The sequence below is a fragment of the Gopherus evgoodei genome, chromosome 1 (assembly GCF_007399415.2).
Source record: "Gopherus evgoodei ecotype Sinaloan lineage chromosome 1, rGopEvg1_v1.p, whole genome shotgun sequence".
NCBI classification, from domain to species: domain Eukaryota; kingdom Metazoa; phylum Chordata; order Testudines; family Testudinidae; genus Gopherus; species Gopherus evgoodei.
Window position 1 is genome coordinate 255,867,825 of NC_044322.1, and position 25,319 is coordinate 255,893,143.

The 25,319-nt window shown below is 40.8% G+C and overlaps 1 protein-coding gene across 2 annotated transcripts in view; it reads left to right on the top strand.

Annotated features, from left to right (window-relative positions):
* The window catches only part of FGD4 (FYVE, RhoGEF and PH domain containing 4), a 214,274-nt gene that overhangs the window by 65,386 nt on the left and 123,569 nt on the right, over positions 1–25,319 (top strand). Inside the window, exon 1 of one of the 2 annotated variants that reach the window (XM_030543603.1) lies at positions 10,687–10,763. The exons of the other annotated variant lie outside the window; for it this stretch is intronic. Coding sequence (XP_030399463.1) covers positions 10,745–10,763 — 19 coding nt within the window. The 5' untranslated portion in view covers positions 10,687–10,744. Of the gene's footprint in view, positions 1–10,686; positions 10,764–25,319 lie in introns of those variants that run through there. 2 annotated transcript variants of the gene reach the window in all.

Sequence of the window (25,319 nt, forward strand, 5' to 3'; positions counted from 1 at the left end):
ATGTTTCAATGGAAGATGCATGTTCTCACTTCTGAAAATTGGGCCACTGATGTGCCTAAATAGGGATTTAGTTGCCTAACTTTGGCAACAGAGTATTACTGCACAGACCATTTTTATTTCTTACAGCTGTGAAAAAGGTTTTGATTTAAAAAAAAAAAAATCCTCGCAATCAGTCATGCTTATTATTGCAAAAAAAGTCCCTCCGCCACCCACTTCAACAATTAAATCTCACTGACAAGTGGTCGACAGATTTAGGAGGCAGCAACACATAAAACAGGTGTTTGAATTCCATAGAGAATAAATTTAAAAAAAAATTGGAAACGGGCAAAGCTTTTTCTTATTTCTGTGCCATTTGTAGTTTGGTATTTTTTTTTGATGCAGCATTCAAAAACTTAGCAGTAAACATAGTGGTGAGGAAATCGGAGACCTTTTAGATTGGAATAGATTTTTAGTATTTATTCTCCACATGCAACTTACTTCAAATGAAAGAGTAAGATGGAGTTGTAAACCATAAAATATGTAAAAAGCTGCCAAAAAGGAGAGGAAAATAATGTTTGTACAATAAAATCATGAGTCAGAGTCATGAGTGTATGTAGCTTGTGAGCATGGCAACAGGGTCAACTGTTCCAGGATTTGCTGTAATGGAAAAAACAGATGACCAAATGGTAGAATTATAATGTCTCTTGCATTGTCCATCCATGCCACTCCTCAAGGGACAGGATCAGAGTCTAGGCCTCTCTCTCTACCTCCATTGCCATAGTAAGGATTGACTAGAAGGATCAGCCTTTCAGGAGCAAGCTGATACCTTTTTGAAATTTGTATCCATTGTAACTTAGAAAACAAAGTCCAAGTAAAATTTAATGAGTAACATTTTCAAAAGCGCCTGTTATTTAGGTAGGCTCCTCTGAAATTTTTGACGTGTGTGTTTTTAGCTAAATAGAAATTTAAATAGGGAACAGGACCTTTGGCCTGGATTGACATTGAACTTTGTTAGTGAAGGGTTATTGTGCTTTTCTGGCTCCGTAAGCTATTTTCTTGCTTACGTGGCTGTCAAGACTTTATTGAAAAGTTCTTGGTGTTATATTATTGCTGATTGACTTACTCATTTTTAATGCACTTCCTTGACATTCTTCTTACTGTACAGTAGTGACTACTGGTGCATGTTCTCTGGTCTTCCAGAATTTCCCCTTCGGCAACCATCTCCCCACAACTAGCCGATGATAAATCAAATGTACTTCTTAGTTTAAAAAAAATAATTTAAGTGCTTCAGTTTTTCTGAGCCACCTGTGGTACACTTGTTCTGTTAGGGCACCTACACCACTGCTAGAATGCCACCAGGGCGTGACTGCATGTGGCTGGTAATACACATGGAAGGAGCTTTCTTTAAAATCTCAACTTAAAACCAAAGCAAGCTTCCTAGAGCTAGGTTCTTGTCATTGCTTCAGCTTCAACATGTGGGTTCATCTTCTTGATGCTTTGGTCCAGCGTTATCAAAGCTCCACTTTCTTTCTGAATGCTTGCTGTTGTTTTCCTTCCTCTTCACTTGGCTTTTTCACTTCTAGTTGCCCTATTACAAAGTAGACAATAGGAGTTAAATTTCTGAGCCACTTGTGGTGGATTGGAGGCATTTATATTTGAAATCTTGTGTGTAATCCACTAATACTGTGTTCTTACAAGTTCACGTTTCTTTTACCTATGGTGGCTCAAGTTGGCATGTAACTAAAATAAATTATATAAAAAATGCTGTTTCCTAAAATGCACTGAATTCTGGCTCCTAGCATGTACAGTGTATGTAGCAGAAACAATTTGACAGTCTTTTGGAGAAAAAGCACTTCTGTACTATTTGCATTTTTGTCTTCACAGTAGAAGTCAAACCTCAGAATTTTACAGGATGATTTGCAAAGTGGTTTATAAGATAAACCTAAATGTGTGTTTTTTTCCTTCCTTCAAGAGAAAAACTTGAGCCTGAGAACCTCTGTCAGTTCCCATTTTTTAATTTCCTTCAACCTTATACTATAGACATTGGTAAATTCTGGGAAAGTATGGCTGTTTTACATTGTGGAGTTTTTAGTTCTATCAAATATTGCCTTTATTGAAGAGGGAGAAAAGGCAATTGTATTCATCATCTCTAGATATGTAGAGATCCTGGAAGATTTCTCCTCTTCTGCCCCCCTGCCCCCACCAAAAACCCCAAACAAAAAACAGCCAAGCAAGCACTTAATCTGTCACCTCTTCTTCTAGCCAGTGTGTGTGAGAGGCTGCTGAAGGAGATAGCAAGGCATTCTGAGTTGTGGTGTCATTGTCCAGGTGATATGCAGCAGTGTTTCATTTTCCTCAGGTTACGTTCATGGTGCCTGACCAAGCCTGGGGTGTCGATGAGAACAAATGGTTGAAGTTTCCTCTAGAAAAGATTGAGATGATGTGGACTGGAGGAGAGATGCTGATTATATAGCAGAGGTGGTTCCAGCCATCAGCATTGAGGAGGTTTCTTCACATTTCACACATTAGGGATGTTTCAAGATCCTGACTGTTCCTGGAAACTCAAGTGGTATCAGTAGCCAGAAATTGTGGCTTACTATTTACACTCATGTGCAAATCAAGATGGAGTCTTAGATTTATAAAGGCCTGAATAGCTTGGGACTTGGATACCTGTGGGGCCAGCTCTGTCCCCATGCTCCACTGTGGCATCTGAGAGCACTTTAGTTGAGTCAACAAAATGATTGTGGGCAGGTGGTGTGATGTTTGCAGTGCAACGAAAGCTCGATGGCCCTGTGCCAGCAAGGGAAGCAACTTTCAATCAGTCTGGTATTTAGGGTATAGTGTTGGGCCTGTCTCTTATCAGACTCTAATTGGAAGGGATGTGGTTTTTTTTAGGATGGTATTGATTTTGTTTTGAGCAGGCCTGTTACATTTTTCTTAATTAAGTCATATAAAATTTCAAAAGGAAATTGTTTATATATGTACCTTATTATTTGTATTGCAGTAGCACCTTGGAGTCCCAGTCATGAATCAGAGCCCCATTATGCAAGGTACCCATCAGTTTGTATTAGGTATATTTTATATAATAAAATAAATGAGTACTCTCTCTCTAGTATGTTCTGGAGAAATACTGGCAAATGGAAACTCTTACGATGTATTCTAACACTGGTGTGAGTTGAGTTCACCTGCCCTTTACTGGATGGCGTATTGTTTCTATTCTGGTTTACCTGGTGGACCAAACTCATTTGTTAAAAAATTTTATTTTGTTAAAGCACCTGACTGGCGGTGCTCCAAGTGCTAAAATGTGATCCATACTTTTTAGTCTTGTCTTTCAATGCTAGAGAACTCTAGGCACATGTTGTTGTAATGTTCATATCCGCTTATATGCAAAGCTAAGATCTCAATTCTTGACCTATGTATTGGACCTGTAAAGCTATGTAAATAATTGCATTTAAAAATAAAACTTATGTAAATGTTGAATAACCTAAACTAAATGACTATCTTGCTCCACAATATATATTTTGAACTCTGCTACGTTTGAGGTTAAATTTTTGCTTATGTTTTGATGAACATTTTGCGTGATGGTGGAGGTCCCTGTTGGTGTCATGAAAGACACTGTATTAAATTCAGCCTGGAAAATGGAGGCCAGAACATTCAAATTTGGGTGCCTTAACTTACTCAACTAAATGTGTCTTACATTTTAAAGATGCTCAACCCTCTTCGTAGGGCTGGAAGGATGATATGGTAAAAAAGTAACCAAAATCTTATACAGTTCAATAATGGAAGTGACACAATAAGGGGAGCAGATAGGAGGAAATTTGAAAGTGGGAAGGGAGTACATTTTTTATGAACACTGCATAAAAAATAGGAGAGAGAGAAGCAGGGTATACTTGCTCCATCTTTCCCTAACTGGTCCCTGGTGCAGTCAAGTTATGACCATGAGAATCAGATGAAAATAAAGAGGAAATTAAATAAAAGAAGTTGAGCTGGAAGGACAGCAGAAAGTGCTCTTGAACAGTTACAGCCCAGCAGCTCATTTAAACCACAGGTGGTGTAGCTGGCAAGTTCTATTGAACACCCAACACATGCTGCCTCCGAGCCTCATTTACAAACCAACTGGGAAAAGGGGCAAGACTGTGGTAGCCAGCTTTAATATGAGGCTAAGATTGTTAGTCATCACTATGAAAATGTAACTCAAATGAAGCTTCATTGACAATCTTTAAGTATCAAACCTTGAAATACTTCTGCAGTGGGTAGCCAACCCTTTCAGTCCCTCCCCTGCTCCACTTAAATCAGTTTTGTGTTGCTTTTTTTATTTTGTTTTTTAAGACAGTGGAAAGGACTTTTTCCAGTTGATTTAAGCAGGTCTTGTAAAAGGAGATTCCAGATGAAAGAACTTCAACAGAGAAGTGGAAAACACATCTGGGTGAAAAACAAAATTATTTCATGCTTGCAAATAAAAAGTAGCAATGAAACCAAATGGAAAGAGGACTCTTCAGAAGTAAGTTGAAGAGGAGTTGGAAGGAGAAGACATAAGAGCTGTGGGAATATATAACTGACATCACCACAGAGAACCTGAAATAGAAAAACAAAAACATTTCTGGTAATCAGTGTGTGAAACACTTACCAAGGACTTGCTTGTCTATATAAATGTTCAAGCTACCGTGGCAGACTCGTGTGTAGAAAAAGTGGCTTGATCAAAGTCAGTTGTGGATTGGTGAAAGGGATGGTCTTTGGTTAAGGTACTGGACTGGGACCCTGGATCCTAAAAATCTTACAATCTAAGTAAGCAAAAGAGATAAAAGAAGTATTGTCTATTTTAAAGATGAGAAGACTGAGGCAGAGATTAAATAGTTTGCCTGAGGTCACACAGAATCCTGAAACACAGGCAAATTATTTAATCTCTGCCTCAGTCTTCTCATCTTTAAAATAGACAATACTTCTTTTATCTCTTTTGCTTACTTAGATTGTAAGATTTTTAGGACAAGGGACTGCTAGTATATAAGTGTATAGCACCTAGTACAATTTGGCCTCCATCTTGGCTAGGGCCTACAGTTGCTACCAAAATAAACAACTGCATTGAAGAATAGATCTCGAACTTAGATCTCAAATTCTGTTCTACCTAGGTTATATCATCAGCAAAGAATCCAGTGGCACCTTATAGACTAACAGATGTTTTGGAGCATAAGCTTTCGTGTGTGAATACTTCGTCAGATGCATGTAGTGGAAATTTCCAGGGGCAGGTGTGCATATATATATGCAGGCAAGCTAGAGATAATGAGGTTAGTTCAATCAGGGAGGATGAGGCCCTGTTCTAGCAGTTGAGATGTGAAAACCAAGGGAGAAGAAACTGGTTTTGTAGTTGGAAAGCCATTCACAGTCTTTGTTTAATCCTGAGCTGATGGTGTCAAATTTGCAGATGAACTGAAGCTCAGCAGTTTCTCTTTGAAGTCTGGTACTGAAGTTTTTTTGCTGCAGGATGGCCACCTTAAGGTCTGCTATAGTGTGGCCAGGGAGCTTGAAGTGTTCTCCTACAGGTTTTTGTATATTGCCATTCCTAATATCTGATTTGTGTCCGTTTATCCTTTTCCGTAGCCACTGTCCAGTTTGGCCGATGTACATAGCAGAGGGGCATTGCTGGCCTATGATGGCGAGGACTGGCCTGCCACCCAAGTCCTGTGAAAGTGTGGGGTTGTTGTCCAGGATGGGTTGTAGATCCTTGATGATGCGTTGGAGAGGTTTTAGCTGGGGACTGTATGTGATGGCCAGTGGAGTCCTGTTGGTTTCTTTCTTGGGTTTGTCTTGCAGTAGGAGGCTTCTGGGTACACGTCTGGCTCTGTTGATCTGTTTCCTTATTTCCTCATGCGGGTATTGTAGTTTTGAGAATGCTTGGTGGAGATTTTGTAGGTGTTGGTCTCTGTCTGAGGGGTTAGAGCAGATGCGGTTGTACCTCAGTGCCTGGCTGTAGACAATAGATCGTGTGATGTGCTAGGGATGGAAGCTGGAGGCATGAAGGTAGGCATAGCGGTCGGTAGGTTTTCGGAATAGGGTGATGTTAATGTGACCATCACTGATTTGCACCGTGGTGTCTAGGAAGTGGACTTCCCGTGTAGATTGGTCCAGGCTGAGATTGATGGTGGGGTGGAAGCTGTTGAAATCTTGGTGGAATTTTTCCAGAGTCTCCTTCCCATGGAACCAGATGATGATGTCATCAGTGTAGCGTAGGCAGAGAAGGGGCGTGAGTGGACGAGAGCCGAGGAAGCGTTGTTCCAGGTCGGCCATAAAAATATTTGCATATTGTGGGGCCATGCGGGTGCCCATAGCGGTGCCACTGATCTGGAGATATATATTGTCATTAAATTTGAAATAGTTGTGTGTGAGGATAAAGGCACAGAGCTTAGCAGCCAGTTGTGTGTGGCATCATCAGGGATACTGTTCCTGATGTGGGATGTTTGTGTAGAGAGCCTCTACATCCATGGTGGCTAGGATGGTGTTTTCTGGAAGGTCACCAATGCATTGTAGTTTCTTCAGGAAATCAGTGGTGTCACGGAGATAGCTGGGAGTGCTGGTGGCATAGGGTCTGAGTAGAGAGTCCACATATCCAGACAGTCCTTCAATGAGAGTGCCAATGCCTGAGATGATGGGGTATCCAGGATTTCCGGGTTTGTGGATCTTGGGTAGTAGATAGAGCCCCGACCAGGTTTATTCCAAGGGTAGGTTGATTTGTTCCGGTGTTAGTGTCAGGAGTGTCCTGAGTAGATGTTGCAGTTTCTTAGTGTATTCCTCAGTGGGATCTGAGGGAAGTGGCCTGTAGAATTTGGTGCTGGAGAGTTGTCTGGCGGCCTCCTTTTGGTAGTCAGACCTGTTCATGATGACAACAGCATCTCCTTTATCAGCCTCTTTGATGATTAATGTCTGGGTGGTTTCTGAGGCTGTGGATGGCATTGCGTTCTGCACGACTTAGGTTATGAGACAAGCGATGTTGTTTTTCCACAATTTCTGCCTGTGCACGTCTGCGGAAGCATTCAATGTAGAGGTCTAGACTGTCATTTCGACCCTCAGGAGGAGTCCATGTGGAGTTCTTCTTGTGCTGTTGGTGGGAGGGTACCTGTGTATCAGTGCGCTGTTCAGTGTTGTCCTGAAAGTATTCTTTGAGTTGGAGACGGCAAATGTAGGCTTCCAGATCGCCGCAGAACTGTATCATGTTGGTGGGGGTGGCAGGGCAGAAAAAGAGTCCCTGAGATAGGACAGACTTTTCTTCTGGGCTGAGTGTGTAGTTGGATAGATTGACGATATTACTGGGTGGGTTGGGGGTACCATAGTTGTGGCCCCATGAGGCAGGTAGGAGTTTAGACAGCTTACAGTCCTTTTTCCTTTGTAGAGAGGTGAAGTGAGTAATGTAGATCTTCTGTCTTATTTTAGTGAAGTCCGTTTGTATGGAAGTTTGGTTATTAATGAGTCTCCAGGTTGGAGAACTCTTTTTTGATGTTTTCCGGTTTGCTATATAGGATGCTGATCAGGTGGTTCCTCAGTTTCTTTGACAGAGTATGGCATAATCTCTCACTGTGGTCTGTGTAGTGTGTAGATAGCAGTGGATTTTTATCTTTAGTCCATTTGGTATGATGTCCATCTGTTTGCATTTGGAAGGTTTTATCATGTCAGTCGTTGTAATATGTGAGCATCTTAAGACCCAATTAATGTAAATTGGTGCAATGAAAATGGATTAGGGAGGGGGAGTCAAAAATGGATATTGTCTAACAGTACAACCTTAGTTATTTGAATGTCATGGGTCACCTAAAGTAAGCTTGAATATAAAGTGTACTGTTTGTATAGTAGATGTTGAAGCGTTATTTTGTTTCAAATAATTGTGATATAGCACTGATATTGCTCTGTATGCATTTAGATGGAATAACTCCTCCTTGTTTTTGATGTGAGCAATAACTCTAGCAATGGCAGTGATGAAACCAAATTTAACTCAGACAAAAAAGTGTAACAAAAGTGGGGTTTTTTTTAGTGATGTTTTATTTATTGTACCAGACACGCTATTGCTCCTTTCATAACACAAAATTACTAGGGTGGGATAAAGAAGAATTTACTGTCCATGCTTTAAAAGGCAAAGGGAAGTTATAGGACTAAAAGGTTGCTTTAAAAAGGCATTGTGTACTGTTCGTTTAAATATGTGGCATGATGCCTGGAGGAAAGGGACTGAAGGAGTGTTCTGGATCAAGATTCTACCGTGAAGGGATGAAAGAAAGCAGTTTTGGGGATAATAGTGTTTTTTGCTTATTCTTACAAATTCCTTGTTGAGTGTTAGAAGTGACTCATTCTTTTTTTCTGTACCATTGTCACATGAGATGCTAGCTAGTAGGCGTTGCAGAAAAAAACAGGAATGCTAATAAATGTCATGTAATAGGCATTCTGAGCAAGCAGATTTCTTGGCGAAGGCACAGAAAAATAATTAAACTGTGAATCCATCATTGACTGACTGAGTTCTTTAGATATAGTACATATGCTTGTTTCGGTATGATGTGTACATACAGTAACATGGTCCAGCTATGCTTTCAGGGACAACTTTTGTTGACCATGGAGTGAGTTCTTGGATTTCAGGAAAGCCTCATGTTTGTTAGACCAGTATAGCCCAACAGGAATCAGCTTAGTGTTCCCAGATTCTCTCAGCTGTCTTGGTTCCTGGTACATCCTGTTTCTGTCCCTTGAGATGGAGGTAACTATTGGGCATCACCAGATGGAACCACGGCAGATGGTCTTCCTAGTTCTGTTTATCTGAATGTATAAGCAGTAAGTTCTTGGAGAACTACTTATCAGCTAGTATGCATTTCTTAAAGACACAGGGTTTCATAAAATCTGTACACTACTTTTAATCTCTTGGTCTATCGTGGTATTGCCAACCCAACAAAATAATGTTCGGTCCTAAAAATATAATCTTGAAATTGTTTGTTTAAAAATCTTGACACTTTAAAAACAGAGCCACAATGTGTTTTTTTTGTTTTTTTGTTTTTTGTTTTTACTTTTTGATTTTCTGAGGTTTTAGCGGGGTCAAGTTTTTCTCCACAACTGAAAAAAACGCATTTTAAATGGAAGCTGAAATTTTCACATCATCACATGGCTCCTGGTATAATATGATCGGTGGAATTGAAGTCAGAGAGTCATTGTTCCCTGGAATGACTCTTATTGATAGGAGACCAGTGGAATAGATAATACAGGGAATTAGGCAGGAAGCAGCTCAGACATGTGGACAGAATAATCCAGGGGGGTTAATAAACTTTTACTTATTCAACTTTAAGCTCCATTCAGCTTCACACTTTGTGAATGAAAAAACAGAAACTGAGGCTTTGAGAAGAATGGCAAACATTGTGAGAGTTGGCAACATTCTGTTTGTTCAACTAGTTCCTTACCTATGGCTGTTGCCTGTGTAGGTATACTCATGAAAGGAAATGTTAGTGTCAATGTTTTACAGTCCAGCTTCAAGGAAAGAGGAGGACTGTGTATGAAAAAAGTAGTATGTTACACTGAGTGTTCACTGCAGTATGTTAAGTACAATATACAGCTTGCACACGTGGAAATCTGTTGAAATGGACTTCTCTTTCCTTATGTAACATGCCTGAACAAATTCTATAAGTTATAGATTTTTTAGAGACGTTCTGTAGAAAGGATAGTCATTTAGAAAAATTTCCTTAGAAACATGTTGGTTTCATCTCCGCATAATTCTATAGGATTATTCTATAAGGGTTTGCTACTTTGATGTGTGGGAAGTCTGTGACCTTGAGGGAATGTTGGGTTTGAAAGCATGGCTTGCTGCTCGAACATTTTAGGCCAACAGATCACTAAATCTTTTGAAAACACTGTTGCAACAATAGTATAGTTTTAGTAGAATACTTGGCATTCAAAAGAGGAAAAAAATTGGGAAGTCACTTCAGTGACTGATTGTATCTGTATTAGCTTTTTGCAGGAATGAAATACATAATAAAGGATTCAAATATTTAATACTATTGATTTAGTACAAATTACATAAAAATAAGATGCAAGTATGAAACAGTTAAAATATAAGGCTGTCCTATTTACTAGTCTCAGCTTGTTGCTGAAGGGTAATAATTTAGCTTGAGTAGACACTGCACCTCTTCCCTGGATATAAATTGAATATTTTAAATATAATTTAGAGGACAAACTTTAATCTGAGCCTGCAAATGGAAGTAACCAGAGAATAAGCTAATATCCTAACTCAAGTCATTCAAAGAGCCCAAATTACTTTATAAACTGAAATACAACTTCTTGTGTATTATATAGTCATTCTTCACGAACACTGCATACCAGGTTTTTAAGAAAGGGAAGTATAATCTGCATAGCTGTAATTGGACAGAACTTTTAAGTCACAGAATGTAGTTACCAAGATAAATTTGCCCAGGACACTGAGTTGAACTGGTATGAGATCTGTGAGCATTAAGTGGTATTTGTTTTTTTTAACAAATCCTTTAAAAGTGTGATTTTAAATAAAAAATATAATTCTGCTCCAGTTCCCAACCCCTGGCTGCTCTTTACTGTGTTTTGAAATTTGTATTGCATATTTCCTGAGTCACGTCAGTGTTAGTAACTATTATGAAATTCAGAACTTCCTATTTTTTTAAAATGTGTTTTATAAACCATTTTCTGTGTCCAGTTTATGGGCTATATCCAAAATGTGCAGAGGCATTAACAGGTAAATCTTTGCGATTAAGGAGAAGTCCAGTTCACATCATTGGTTGGTTGGTTGATGAAAGGCATGGGAGGCTGTAAGTAAGCTATTTTTAATCTAATGCATTTTAAGTATAGTATAGTTCCTTGGTATATATTTAGCTAGCTAAATATAACAATCTATTGCCATAGTATCTGAGCATCCCCCAAGAATTTGAGATGAGAAATATTTCCTCCTTTCCAGCCTTTAGGAAAGGCTTGATTTAATTTATACATCTGATTTGTGTGAGTGAGGGAATTAAAAAATAATTTGAGGGAAATGTAAGTCAAATAGATATGTCCTGTATTTGTTGCTAGACGTGATAAGACCTATATGGTCATTTTGCATTTCAGTTTCACATTCTAGGTCCCTCTCCTGGGAGACTTCTGTCTCCTACGCACACATGTAGCTGTTGAGGAGGGAGAGTTCATCTCTCAGGTAAATAAAGCTGCTCTCCCCTCCCTTGTTGAGGGTTTTGAACATCAGGTCAGACACACTGAATTGGACTCTGTGCTCACTGGAGAGTCAGTGGAGTAAGCAGAATGTTGGTGTGTTGTGCAGTATGTCTCTTCATAGCAATGGCAAAATGTTGTAGTTATGCTTTGTGCTCAAGTCTTGTATTAAACTGTTTTCTGCCACCAACATTTGAATTTTCTCTTTCTGCTTCTTCTGTTGCCAGTCAATCTATGTGGATCACGGGATGGGAAATGGAACTTTGGTGTTACCGCCTATATCTGTATTAGGGGATGGTTGTAGTGCCTCATTAAGTGGTCTTTTGTTTGGTTCCTTAATAGTGAAGCCTCGTCCACACTTAAAAGCTTTTCTATTATAACTATAATGGCAAACCCTCCTACTGCAGATACAGCTAATACTGGTAAAAAAAAAAATGCTTTTGCTAATATATCTTATAACTGTTCCCCAAACAAAACAAGCTGTATCTGCACAAGCCCCTTTTATGCCAGCATAATTACATTTGCATTGGGGCTTTTGCTGACATAGCTAAACTTAAAAATAAAAATAAAATATCACATCCTTAATGGAATAGCTAGGGTTAGGCTGGCAATACTTTGTGTATCCCTACCTGGCTTGAGAATATGTGACACAGCTCTTTGTCAGGTGATGGTGGAACTTACACTATAGTAAGTAAAGTATTTGACAACGTAGCAAATTATACAGCTGCATTCATACGGATGGGTAAAAATGCTTTCAGTATTCATTTGACTGGGATAGTGCTTCAATACTGATGTCAATAGACTGTTGATAATGCTGAAAATGTCTGTCTGAAAAATTGTTTCTTACTAGCAAAACAATATTTCTTCAATTTATAATGCACTTCATTTTGTTCTGTGCAATCATTGGAAATGCAAGTAATGGTACTCTTTCTTTATGAATATTTTTTTCATGGTTGCCCGCCTCCCCCCACCATCTATACACATGAAAACTACTACAGGTTACTTAATAGGTTAATGGACAAATAATGAAAAATGTAAATTCCTATTTACCACTTCTGCAAATGTCACCATGCCAATATCTGATTCTTACGGGTTTGATAGAAAGAAAGGTATTGCTGGCCCTCTGGTTCACACTCTATTGTTGCTGAAATACATATTCATAATATTGTAAAACTCCATGTAAACATGTTTTGATGTATTCAAATCAGCAGAGAGGGAAAGATTCTTTTAAACACAAAAGTAAATAAATTATTTTTAATGACCTTGTATCTTCGATCCTATAGTTTCATAAAACTATTTATAATATCATGGCAGCATCCAGAGACCCCACTCAGGATCAAGAACCCATTGTGTATGCATAACACTAGTGCACATAGAGACAGGCACTACTAAAATGTCTTTTTGCAATCAGGTTTCAGAGTAGCAGCTGTGTTAGTCTGTATCTGTAAAAAGAACAGGAGTACTTGTGGCACTTTACAGACTAACAAATGTATTTGAGCATAAGCTTTCGTGGGCTACAGCCCACTTCATCGGATGCATAGAATGAAACATATAAGAGGAGAGTGTGTGTGTGTGTGTGTGTGTGTGTATATATATATATATATATATATATATATACACACACATACACAGAGAAGATGCCATACCAGCTCTAAGAGGCTAATTAATTAAGATGACCTGTTATCAGCAGGAAAAAAACTTTTGTAGTGATAATCAAGAGGGTCAATTACAGACAGATAACAAGAGGTGTAAGGGTAGTGATCTTAAGGAAATAGATTGAAGTAGTGTAATCTAGTTTTGCAATCAGGGAACTATGTGTGCTTCCTTTTTCTATATTGAGATTGCACAGGGGAATGTGGAATCACTGTAGTAACTAAAACTTTGAAATGAGGGGAAAAGTTTTTGATTGTGCACTCTTTAAGTGATAACAAGGAGTGTGTGTTACTAGAGAGGCAAACAGTATTATACATGGGGTCTCTGAAAGCTAACACTGTGGTGCTGGCAGACAAGGTGCCATTTTATGCCAGGGCCCCAGGCCTAAATGAGCACTGACTAATGAATAGCTGGTCTGGCCAGTCTGGTTTATCTGTGGGTTAGTATAGTTAAAATAGATATAAGAATGTGTCCCGTGTTTAGACTTTATGGAATTGCTTGTAGGATGCTGCATGTATTAATCCTACCTTATAATATCTGTAACCCATAATATAAAGTTATATTCAGTGTTTGCATTGTAAACTTCTGTAACTGTGTAATTTACCAAACAGAAGAAGCATTAATTAAAGTGAAGTGCTCGTCCAGCACACAAGATAGGGTGACCAGACAGCAAGTGTGAAAAATCAAGATGAGGTGGAGGGTAATAGGAGCCTACATAAGAAAGACCCTAAAATTGGGACATCTGGTCACCCTAACCCAAGATGACCCATTGAAGGCAAATGAGGCATTATGTAGCATCAAAGGAGAGGAAACCTTGTTGATTGTATTTCTCTCTCCCTCCCTCCAGAAGGGGAGGCCTGGGGATGAACTCATCCCATCAGCTTGGCTTCTGGGGTGAAGGGGATAAAAATCCCTGAAAAGGAAACTGCATCTCTTTATGGTGTCTGGACTCTGAAGGGCAAAGATTCATAAACACAAGCAAGAGATCCCCTTGCTGCTTGGTATGACTCAGCCCTAAAGGATGCATGCAGCTGCTTATTATAGAAGCTTATATTAGCTTTTTTAAGTCTACAACTGTAACTCATTGATGTATGTATATTTTTCATGTTCTAACCTTGTAAAACTCTCATTTCTTCTGTTCCTTAATACATATTTAGTTAGTTTATTACAGGATTGGCTACAGGTATGATCATTGGTTTGAGATCTGAGTACAGCTGACATGTAGGAAGTGACTGGTGTTTGGGACTGGTTGTAACCTGAATATTGTTATGATTTTGGGGGTGAAGTGACCATCTGTCACATAGTCCAGCCTACCTAAGTGGCAAGATAAACTGGAGTGCCCAAGGGGACTGTCTGTGATGCCATGATAAGACTATTGGAGAGGTTTAGGAGTTCACACTTGTTACTGGTTTGTTCTATGAAAAGATTTCACCATACAACTGGTTTGGTGTCTCTGCCCTGCTTTTTGACAGTCTGCCCTGAGGTTGGCACTCATGGTCTTGAGCCACTCCAGACAGCATGACCAACACAAGTTGTGGCAATTGAGTGACACACACACACACACGCGCGCGCGTTCACACACACGCGCGCGCGTTCACACACACGCGCGCGCGTTCACACACACGCGCGCGCGTTCACACACACGCGCGCGCGTTCACACACACGCGCGCGCGTTCACACACACGCGCGCGCGTTCACACACACGCGCGCGCGTTCACACACACGCGCGCGCGTTCACACACAGTATTTTGAGCATTCGTTCATTGGCACAGCTTCTGCTGCTGTTAGCAAAATTTGAGATGTTGCTGTTCTTTTCCCCTTTGCCCTCCCCCTCTCTCTTGCGTGCTTGGGATTAGAGTCGACAGCTGTGGTCACAGATAGGACAGACTCTGTAGTTGCATGATTAAATATCAGGACCTGATTTCCTGGATAACAGTACTGCTAACTAAGCTAGCACCCACTGAAGGAGCTTCAGGCTAGAGAGCAGCAAGATGACATACAAAATAGACGTGCCAATTTGTCAGAAAATTGCTATGCAAGACTTTCATACTCTGCAGCAGCACAAAAAGATTGCATGCATGAACATCTAACAAAGGCAGTTGTAAGGCCTAGCAAGAATTGCCAGTAGTGCTTTCTGCATCACTTTCCTCCTGTGGCAGTTGGAATTTAAGGTGCATCAAACTGTTCTCTTGATACAGTGTTTGCCATCTGTTTAGCTGATGTTATATGGTCTTTTTGACTAATGCATTAGCCACCTGTACCGGGGTAAAGAGAGGATGCTGAGTAATGTTACATATTACTCTAATATACTCCCCTTAGCCTGAGGTGCAGGCTATCTCTCTGTTGAAACACAGGCCAGAACTGTCTCTTCAGGACTTAAAAGATATTACACAGAGTTAGGCCATTGTATGACAGTCTTTCAGGTTCAATGAACAGGATTTAATATATATAAACATACACAACTAGCACTGGAAATACTTATAAATTAATTTTGTTATGGGGTGGTAACTATATTGATGTTTTTTCCACATAGGATTCACCATTCTGTTGTAGTTAAATAATTCTTATTGTGGGATGTACTTCAGTACGGTGATTTCTCAAGCTCTTTTTCTGGGGAGCCAGTTGAAAATTGTTGATGCCAACAACTCAGCGGAGCTGGGGATGAGGGGTTTGGGGTGTGGGAGGAGGTCAGGGCTGGGGTTGGGGGTTGCAGTCAGGACTCTGGGATGGGGCTGGGAATGAGAGGTTTGGGGTACAGAAAGGGATTCCAGGTTTGGGGGGAGCTCAGGGCTGGGGCAGGGGATTGGGGCACAGGGTTGGGGTGCAGACTTACCTCTGGTGGCTCCCAGTCAGCGATGCAGCTGAGGTCAGAGGCTGGCTTCCCACCTGTCCTGGCACCGTGGACTGCGCTGCACTCCAGTGCAGAGTCAGTGCTCAGGGTGGGGGCAGCACGCAGAGCCCCGTGGTACCCCTGCCTAGAAGCCAGACCTGCTGCTGGCCACTTCAGAGGTGTAGCGTGGTATCAGAGCTGGTAAGCTCTAGCTTGGCTTAGCTGGGCAGCACCACCAACGGGACTTTTAACGTCCTGGTCAGCAGAGCTGACCAGAGCGACCCAGTGCCTGACATGCCACAACCCAGTACTGGGTTGTGACCCAAACTTTGAAAAATGCTACCTTAGTACATACACCTATACATTCCCTCTGTTCTTCTTAAGGTGATGACTACACAGTCTCTCTACAGCAGGGTCACCAACTAGTAGATCACGATCGACTGGTCGACCCTAAAGCCTCTGATAGTCGTGATCTTTGGCCACTAACAGTCCAGTGGCGCAACAGGGTTAAGGCAGGCTCCCTGCTTGCCCTGGCCCCTTGCCGCTCCCGGACATGGAAGTGGCTGGCATATCCTTGTGGCGGCGTGGCCCCGGGGGACAGGGAGGGCAGGGGATCTCCGCACTGCTCCTGTCTGCAGGCACTGCCTCTGCAGCTCCCATTGGCTGGGAACGGGGAATTGAGGTCAAAGGGAGCTGTGGGGGTATGCCTGCAGAGAGGGGCAGCATACGGAGTGACATGCTCCCATCCCCAAAGAGCTGCAGGGACATGCCAGGTGCTTCCAGGAGCAGCGTGGTGCTGGGGCAGGCAGGGAGCCTGCATTAGCCCCACTGTGCTGCTGACCAGGAGCCACCCAAAGTAAGCACCACCCCGCGCCCCAGCTCTGAGCCCCTTCCTGCTCCAGCACTGGGCCCACAACCCCTCCTGCACCCCAGCCTCGAACTCCCTCCAGGAGCTTACACCTCTCATTTCCTCCTACACCCTACTTCCTGCCCCACACTCAGTCTGGAGTCCCCTCCCACATACAAAAACCCCTCGGCCCCAGCCCAGAGCCTGCTCCTGAACCCCAACCCCCTGCCCCAGCCCAGTGAAAGCGAGTGAGGGTGGGGGAGAGCAGGTGACGGAAGGAGGATGGAGTGAGCAGGCTGGGGTAAATCCTGGGTTGCATTTAAATTCAAAAAGTGATCTTGTGTGTAAAAAGATTGGAGACCACGGCATGGCATAAAAGTGTGTGTGATTTGAGCTCCTTAAGAGTCAGAGAAGAATGGCAGCCCCACAGTTCCCATCCATACTTTTCACCCTCCTCAGCAAAAGACTCCAAAAATCCTCAAGGACAGCAGCAATTCCTGTGCGTTAATCAGTTCTTACCAATCTCCTCAGCTTTCAGTGAGTTAAGGGATCTTTAGCCATTATCCGAGGTGGCACAGGCACTGGGAGTTGGAGTGGAAGGATGGTCTAGTGATTAGGGCACTAGGCTAAGACTTGGGAGATCTGAGTGCAGTTACCTGCTCTGTCATAGATTTCTGTGGGAACTTGGGCAAGTCATTTAGCCTCTTGGTGCCTCAGTTCCTCATCTGTAAAATGGTGATGATAGTACCCTACCTCATAGGGGTGTTGTGAGGATAAATATATTTAAGATTGAGGTGTTCAGATAATACAGACCTATATTAGTCTGCCATATCTTCTTCTTCACCTTTGCTTTGCCCCATTAGTTGGGGACAGTGGTCCTTGTTCTTCATCTCCAAACATTCCTGTTGAGTGAGTCTTCCAAGCTGACGCTGACTTTTTTTGTGTCCTCCTTCAGTGTCTCAAATCACCTTTTTCTGGGTCTTCCCATAGTCTTTTTCCTGGGACTACTAGATCTTGTGCTCTGCCCAACATATCCCACATTTCATCGTCTCACGTTCCCCAGTGATCTCAGTCAGTGTTCCCTCAGCTTTTCCGTGACGGAGGCTGTGAGGGGTTTGGGCCCTTTGGGGTGTCACCTGATGTGCTGGGGTTTAACTGAGTCTCCCCCTACTCAATCAACCTATTCTGCCAGCCTGGGTCCCCTTTACCTGGTCTTGCTGGGTTAGACTCACAAGCCTCTTCCATAACACACAGGCAGGGCCACATCTCGCTGCAGAGACACACTGAAGTCAGCTCTGTGTGAGAGGGATCCCGCAGCACTCACATGCTGTCTCCCTTTAAGGAGTACAAACACAAAGGTTTTATGAAATTCGCCCCCTCCCTCAGTGTGGAGGGATATATGCACAACTTCTTGCCCCCTCCCCTCCAGTTATAACACAGTTTATGTAATTTCTATTACAAACAAGCAATAAGTTTATTAACAACAAAAGCTGAGTTTAAGTGAATATAAGAGATAACAGACAGACCAAAGCAGATTATTGAGCAAATAAAACAAAGTATGCAAGCTAAGCTCAATATACTAAAGAAACAGGTTACAAAATGTAATTTCTTACCCTAAATGTTGTTTTTCAGTAGTTTGCAAAGTTTCTGTGGTTCAGAGTTCCAGTTATATTTCTTTTCAGATTGGACCTCCTGTCTCAGTCGGAACTTCCCCCCGCCTTCCCTTCAGGTGGCTTTAGTAGTCTTTCTTCTTGGGCAAACAAGCCATGGAGAGGAGTCATCCCATTTGCCTTCCTCCCCATCCTTAAATAGGATTTACATAAGGCAGGAATCCTTTGTTTCCCAAACTTGACACCTTCCCCCACCCCTTTGCTTCCAGTGGAAGGTTACAAGAAGTCCCAGAAAACGTTTAGTATCAGGTGACAAGACCACCTGACTCCATAGTATCACAGCATTCATGAGTCAGTGTCAGTGTGGAGTGTCTGCAGAGAGGCCAAGCTTTTTCACAGTCCATTTTCCTTGCTGATGGGCCATCCACCCTGTCTGGCTTTTTTCCATTGTTGTACCTGAAAGGTTGGCAGTGGGTGTCACCTAAAATAACACAGTCAATATTTCTAACTTCAGATACAGAAATGATACAGGCATACAAATTGGATAATTATGTTCAATAAATTATAACCTTTCCAATGATATCTTACAAGACCCATTTTGCCTAAAGTATATCTGGTATGTTATGTTCATATCATAAGCATATTTTCGTAAAGAATATGGAGTGAAACATCACAGGGGCTACTTGCATCACAGCTTGTACCATGTCATTGCGTTACCTATAAATTCTCTTCTTACCCAGTTCCACCTGAGTGTTCTCATTTCGCGTGTCATGATTTTAGAATGGGAATAGATAAGAATTTGCAGAGAGAATTGCGTGGGGTCTACATAGACATGAGGGGAAATATCAGGTCTAGTTTTGGGCTTCTGAACCCAAATGTCACTTGTAACGCATTTCAGATATCAGTTAACATTGCATGCCAGTGTGGCCTAATGGACAGGGTACTGCCTGGGTTCTAGTCCCAGCTCTGCCACTGATTTGCTGTGACACCATGGGTAAGCCACTTAGCCTGCCTGTGCCTCTTTCTACTCCTACCCTTTGTCTATTTCATCTATTTAGACTGTAATCTCTTTGGGGCAGGGACTCTTATTACATGTTTGTACAGTGGCTACAACAATGGGGCTCCAATCTCTAGGTGCCACCCTAAAACAAATTATTAGCAATAGTTAAGTTTATTTTAATTTATAACTGTAGTTAGTTTTTTTTGTTCTTTTATATCAGCTTAGTTCTTTTATATCAACTTTATATAGCTCAGTGGTGCAGTGAGGATGAAAGGAATTGAGGATCCACGAATGAAGGGCAGCACTGAGTGGTCTCATGGTGTGCAGCATCATCTGCAGGGAAATCGTAAGACTTATCACAGCGAGTTCCAATAGAGGGCTTCTCATTCTCCGTTAGGAATTGCTAATGGGCCTGCAGGATCAGGGCTAGCTAGCAGAATATAAGAGCGATATTGTTGGGAAAGAGGGGGGAAAGGGTTTTTTCTTTTTTCCATATAGTAAGTCTGTTGAATTGGAAACTCCTCATGCTTAGGATGGATCCAGATACTAGGTGGCTTGCCATCAGTTTACAAAAATCCTCTTCCATTCTCCAAAGCACTGTAAAGTATGAATGACAGAGATTTGGAGGGCGAGGCTGTGAAAGGCTGAACTTGTAAACAGATCCCACCCACAAAATATTGGTAAACTGATAGGCATGTTCTGTCACTAAATAGGGCTCTTATTATTTTGAATGAGGATGGCATGCAATTAAAGCCTCAATGTATGCCTTCCAGGCTCTTTCTTCTCTGCAGGCAAGACTGCTATCAATTGTTCTTGAAAAACCACTTCCCTGCTCTTCCTGTCCTCAATATAATGTCACTGAGGATTTTGCTAAGACTGCTCCATTGAGCTGCTATATGTGTCAATATAGGCCTCTTTTTAGATGGATATGGTCAGGTGAGATGAGTAGCTTCAGTTACTGCACAGTCCAAAAAGCGTTTTCCAGACAATCCTCTCTGCTTCATATTCAGACTGTCTGCAGAGAACAGGTAGCTTCTGGCTGCTGAATCAGCTTTAGTCTCGCTGGATGGAAAGACAGAGAACCCAGCAGAGGCTCTAACGACAAAAGCAAGGAACTGCAATATTCTTGTTGAATAAATCCCTAAATTAGGAGATTAGAACACTTGTAGGTTAGGCAAAGCATAGTAGTTCCAGAAAATGCAGCAAGTGTTCCAACAGAGTAGGTATGAAACCTTTTCCAGTAGAAATAAACCAACCTTTGGGAAATTGTTCTGGCAATTATTTTTGTTCCATACAAGCATAGACTTAGGTTACCTAACACTCCTACATTCTTGTATTTTATGAATAAGACTTAATTTTTAACAGCTGGTTTGTTTGCTTGTAAGATAATGTAAATCTCAATCTATCCACTATGGTTTGGAAATTAATTCATTAAGGAAAAAAAATGACTGAATGACTGCACTTAACCTTTTTGGAAATTACTAAGGTGAAGAAAAAAATCTAGAAGATAATTACATGTGTCCATAACTGTTGAGTTACTTTTAATAGACTTCAAGTTGAGCTTTGTGTGATCTTATTCTTCAGCATTAAACCTGCCCAAAATATTAGACATAGGCACCATCAAGGTTAAATCCTGATGAAAGCTTTTGTTGTGGTGCAGTGCCTTGTTTAAATGGCAAAACACCTGCCTAGGCATGCCCAGTGAGTGCTAGGGGCTTATATGTTCCTTCATTAAGGATTTGCAAGGCTGAAGCACAAAGAGTGATTGTTACCCAATAAATGGTAGTCACACGCTCAACCAATAGCCTTAGGAGAGTTGGTTACCATGGAATCCACCATCTGTTCACTCCCCGCTGGAATGTGATTATCCTTACTGTGTTGGGGACTGGCAAAAGCAGGGGAGCGTGTGCTGTCCGCAATTATCTGCAATGGAGTGTGTTAATGGAAGCTTTGAATTAGCAAGCTGGAAGAGCACATAAAGGGATTTTACCAAAACTATTAATGATTTCTTGTCCAGAGGAGCAAATGCAGCTTTTATAAGGTTAGTACTAAATGCAATATATATACATTTTTGTAATATTAATTCAATATATGGTTTCGTGATCTAGAGATGAATAACTGTTAGTCATTCGGTCTAGCAATTTTTATCAGTAAAGACTGGGAATATTAATGTTCTAAAGATTCTTTTGTCTCATTTTAAGTAGTTGATTTTTGGATCTCTGAAGTAGGAAATGAGAATGACTAGCCGAATTGGGGCAATTCATATCTCATTTCTATGTGAAATACTGTTCCTTGCTCCCATTACACATTGAACTAATTGGCTGGCTGATTTACACACCTTTTTATGTTAATTGTTTTTTCTTTGAGTAGCTTGTGGTGAGCTTCACATTTGTTTTGTTTTTGGAACGGGGGATTGGGATGCGGGGGGGTGGCATTCAATGGAGTTACCAGTACAATAGATACATGGTTGGTTTAGATAGTTCGTGTAAGTGACTTGGACAGAACATGAAATGGTAGTCGAACGCCAGATCAATCCCCCCTTCACTGCCGCCCCGAACTCACTGACAGATCAAACGTTTAGAATCTTTATTTTGTAACAATATGCAGTTCAATTGTGCAGTGACTTTGTGCGAGTTCTCAGGGTACTGGTGCTGCGCCTATGGAAACAACGTGACAGTGCTTTCATGTCAGGGTTTCAGTAAAACCAAGTATAAAATTAGGGAGATGCACTTTCTTTTGTAAGACTCCTTTCTTCTATATCCATGGAGTCCTTTTTAAACAACGTGTTTGTTGTGCTGTAGGAGGTAGTAGATATAACAAATGCTTGATTTAACATTTTTTGTGTACCAATTTAAAATTACTGTTGCCTTTATACAAGGGACTTCTAAAATATGTCTTAAAGCACTATTGTACCAAAAATCATCGTTAAGGTAGTGTCCCTTTTGCAAGGATTTCTGGCCATGTTATGGGATTTTCTTTTGAAATAAAGCGCTTATGCTGCATGCATCTTACCAAGACTGCCATTTTTATTTTGTATGGGGGAGGGCAGCACTAAAGCCTTTTAATTATGCCATGTCAGTCCTCCTCATTCCACTGATCTGCTGTCTGTCTGTGCACTTAAAATGTCAGTAGGTCAGAGTCTGTGAGGAAAGTTTGACAATGACATGGTTAATAAGTCAACAGCATGCAAAATAACAGTTGAAAATGGTAAATTTTTAATCTGGCAGTGTTGTGATATATATATTTTTTAAGTCTTAAAGTACTGAACATTTAATTCTTACCCCTGGAGCAGTTATGGTGGCAGCACTACAGTATATGGGTTTGTTATGTAGAATGCACAGTAGCATGACTGCATATGTGTTCTGGAGGGAGGTAGGTAGGCTTAAAGTGCTTTTAAATGTACATAGGAACAATGCCATGCTTATACATGGTGGAAGTGGGAGAGTAGTTTTAGTAGAGGCTGTACCACCTTTTGTAATAATTAAATGGTTTTGCTTTTGGACAGAGTCTTTCCTCCTTCACAGTGTTCTGACATTGAACAGTGTCATTTATTTAGAGCTTGTTTTATTGGACTTAAAGTTGTGGTGCACTTGTTCGTGTGTACTACTTGTGTTTGTACTATTATATTTGGGTACTATTTAAAAGACGGTTCAAGGAGCAGACTGGCTCGTGGCTGGAGATTAGACTTTCACCATTAGAACATTATGGATTTAGCTGGGTCAAAAGTTTTATGTAAAGGTTATTTTGTGGCCTATGTGAAATGAGTTGTTGGTCCCAGTTCATTTCCTAATTGGCTGGTGTCAGTCACAGAATTCACTATCACAGTTGACATGGTTAGTATCTCATTGGCATGTGTAGGCAAAGAGGCCAACAGTGGAATGGACTTAAAAGTGGCTTCTTGTGTGATTTTTTTTTTCTTTGTTTTTTTGGCTATATGATTGGCATGGAATTTGTACTGCCACTGCCTATGTTCTGTTTCCAGAGTAAATAGAGGACTTCACAACTGATGTTCTCAGATGTATCTCTCAATTTTAAACGACAGTGATGAGCATGGTATAAATGTCTAAATAGGCTTTCAGCAAAATATATAAATTCCGATTTAAAAAAAAATATAAGAGGCTGCAAAATGTGAATTTTTTTAACTTTGGTCACTGGGTCAGTCTTGATCTGCAGACAGAGGGATTTAAGGCCAGTCAGTATTTAATCCATTAAAGCATCTGGCCATTCATAACAGTGGTGTGTGTGTGTGTGTGTGTGTTTGTTTTTAAATCTTCTGGATGCTACGAATCCATGTTAAAATACATGGACACTGATTCTTATGGAATCAGCTTAATGTATTGTGGACAACAAATGTAAATATCCCTGACCTTCCTACTTGATTCAGTGACAAATGAGGGCTACTGCAATGCCTTTGTCCAATACACTGTCATGAGGGAGACCTATCCTGGAACGCTGGCTGTCTTGGTCAGCAGAGTCAATAGGTTGCACTGAGCCCCTCTGAGGAGCACCGTAAAGGAGGACTCTGTCATTCCTTGGAATTCCTCCCCAAAAGCTATCCCAGAGCAGCACTGCTACCTTTTATAGGAGATCTACATGAGGGAAAGATCACCTTCAGTGCATCTTGCCACAACCTCCTTTCCCATCCCCATCCAAAAACAAAAAAAAACCTACTCCAAGATGCATTTAATTAATGAACAAAAAAAAGACAATGGCCAGAAATGTATGTATAGTGTAGGTACTTAATTGAGACATTTCTTAAGTCTCATTTGCAATATCTCTGTATATTAAACTATAAAGGAAGCCTGACATTGAATAATGGGTTTGATTCAATGTAAAGGAGTCTAAAGGGCTTGTCAGCAAACTGACCCAATTGTTTCCCACAAACAGCCAAGTCTTTTTCTGCATTTTCTTTGACACATTATTCTGGAATGCTGTCTGACATGACTTGGATTTATGCATTGCATCCAGGCTGTTTGCTTGCAGCATTTGTAAACAAGTTTAGTTTTGATACATTTTTCTACTGCTTACTGATATGTTTGGAATTAAAAAAACAAAACAAAACCCAGCTTGTGGTTTGCCTTCTTGGGGATGCTCCTTAGCTTCAAGATTAAAGCTGGCAATCCTCTCTCAACGTTCACTGTTTTGGAAAGTCATAGCATCTGTTTACAAGCCACTCTCTTTGCAACTTGTGTGAGATAATGGAGGTCTAGGGATGTTGGATGTGGGAGGAAAATTCTGCTGACATGGTTGTTGCTACTGCTGGTCTATTTGTAAGTCATCTGTATGAAATTACTTGTGCCTCCCATGCCTTTTTTATTTAAAAATATTGCTGATGTCTGCATTTTCTCCCCTCTCAAATTAGAAATCGCTATATAAGGATTTAGGAAATTTGTGAAATAGCTTAATTTGGTTGAAAGCAAATCAGTGCTCTTCGTGTCATGAGATTTGCCTAACTATAGCTAAATATAAGAATCTCAGAGTGGCAGTTAAGGATTAAAATACACTTATAAATTTATAATAGAATTTTTAGTATGTTACAAAGGATTTCTATTCAGTAGGGAAGAATATAATACTTTTTTACCCTCTGTTACCAACACCTAACTGAAGATTTGGAGGGCCTCAAAATGGCTTTATAAAGAGGAATAAATTCTCACAATTTACCTGTGAGGTAAGTAGCCTTATTCTCATTTTGCATATAGGGAAGTAAGTACAGAGGGTAAGTGGGTTGGTAGATGAGGCAGGAATAGAATATTAAAATGAAATTATAAAAATAATGTTGCTTTTTATCATCCAGTTGCTCTGCTAGATATAATTAACCAGTAGTTAAATGCAAGATGATGCTACTTAGAATGCCATCATGGAACAAAATGTATGTTTGTTGTTGTATGTAAGAAATGACTGAGCAAACTGGCTACTTGAGTATTTAAATCAAACAGTCCTAAAACCTAACCTTGCAAACATTTATGCAGGATGGTAATGTGAGTAATCCCTTTTGAGTTCCGAAAGGCAATTCATGTGAGTAAAGTTACTCACATGCTTAGGATTAGACTGCTAGTTAGTAAGATGTGTTTAGATTGATTGAGAAACGCGGTCATAAGTCGCATGCACATCAAATACTGTTGTTGTCATAGGTGTTTTTGTGCTGGATCAACAATTGCATACATAATGAAAAATAGCTGCCTGGCTTTTGGTTGGAGCTGGTCAAATTACATTCTCTCAACT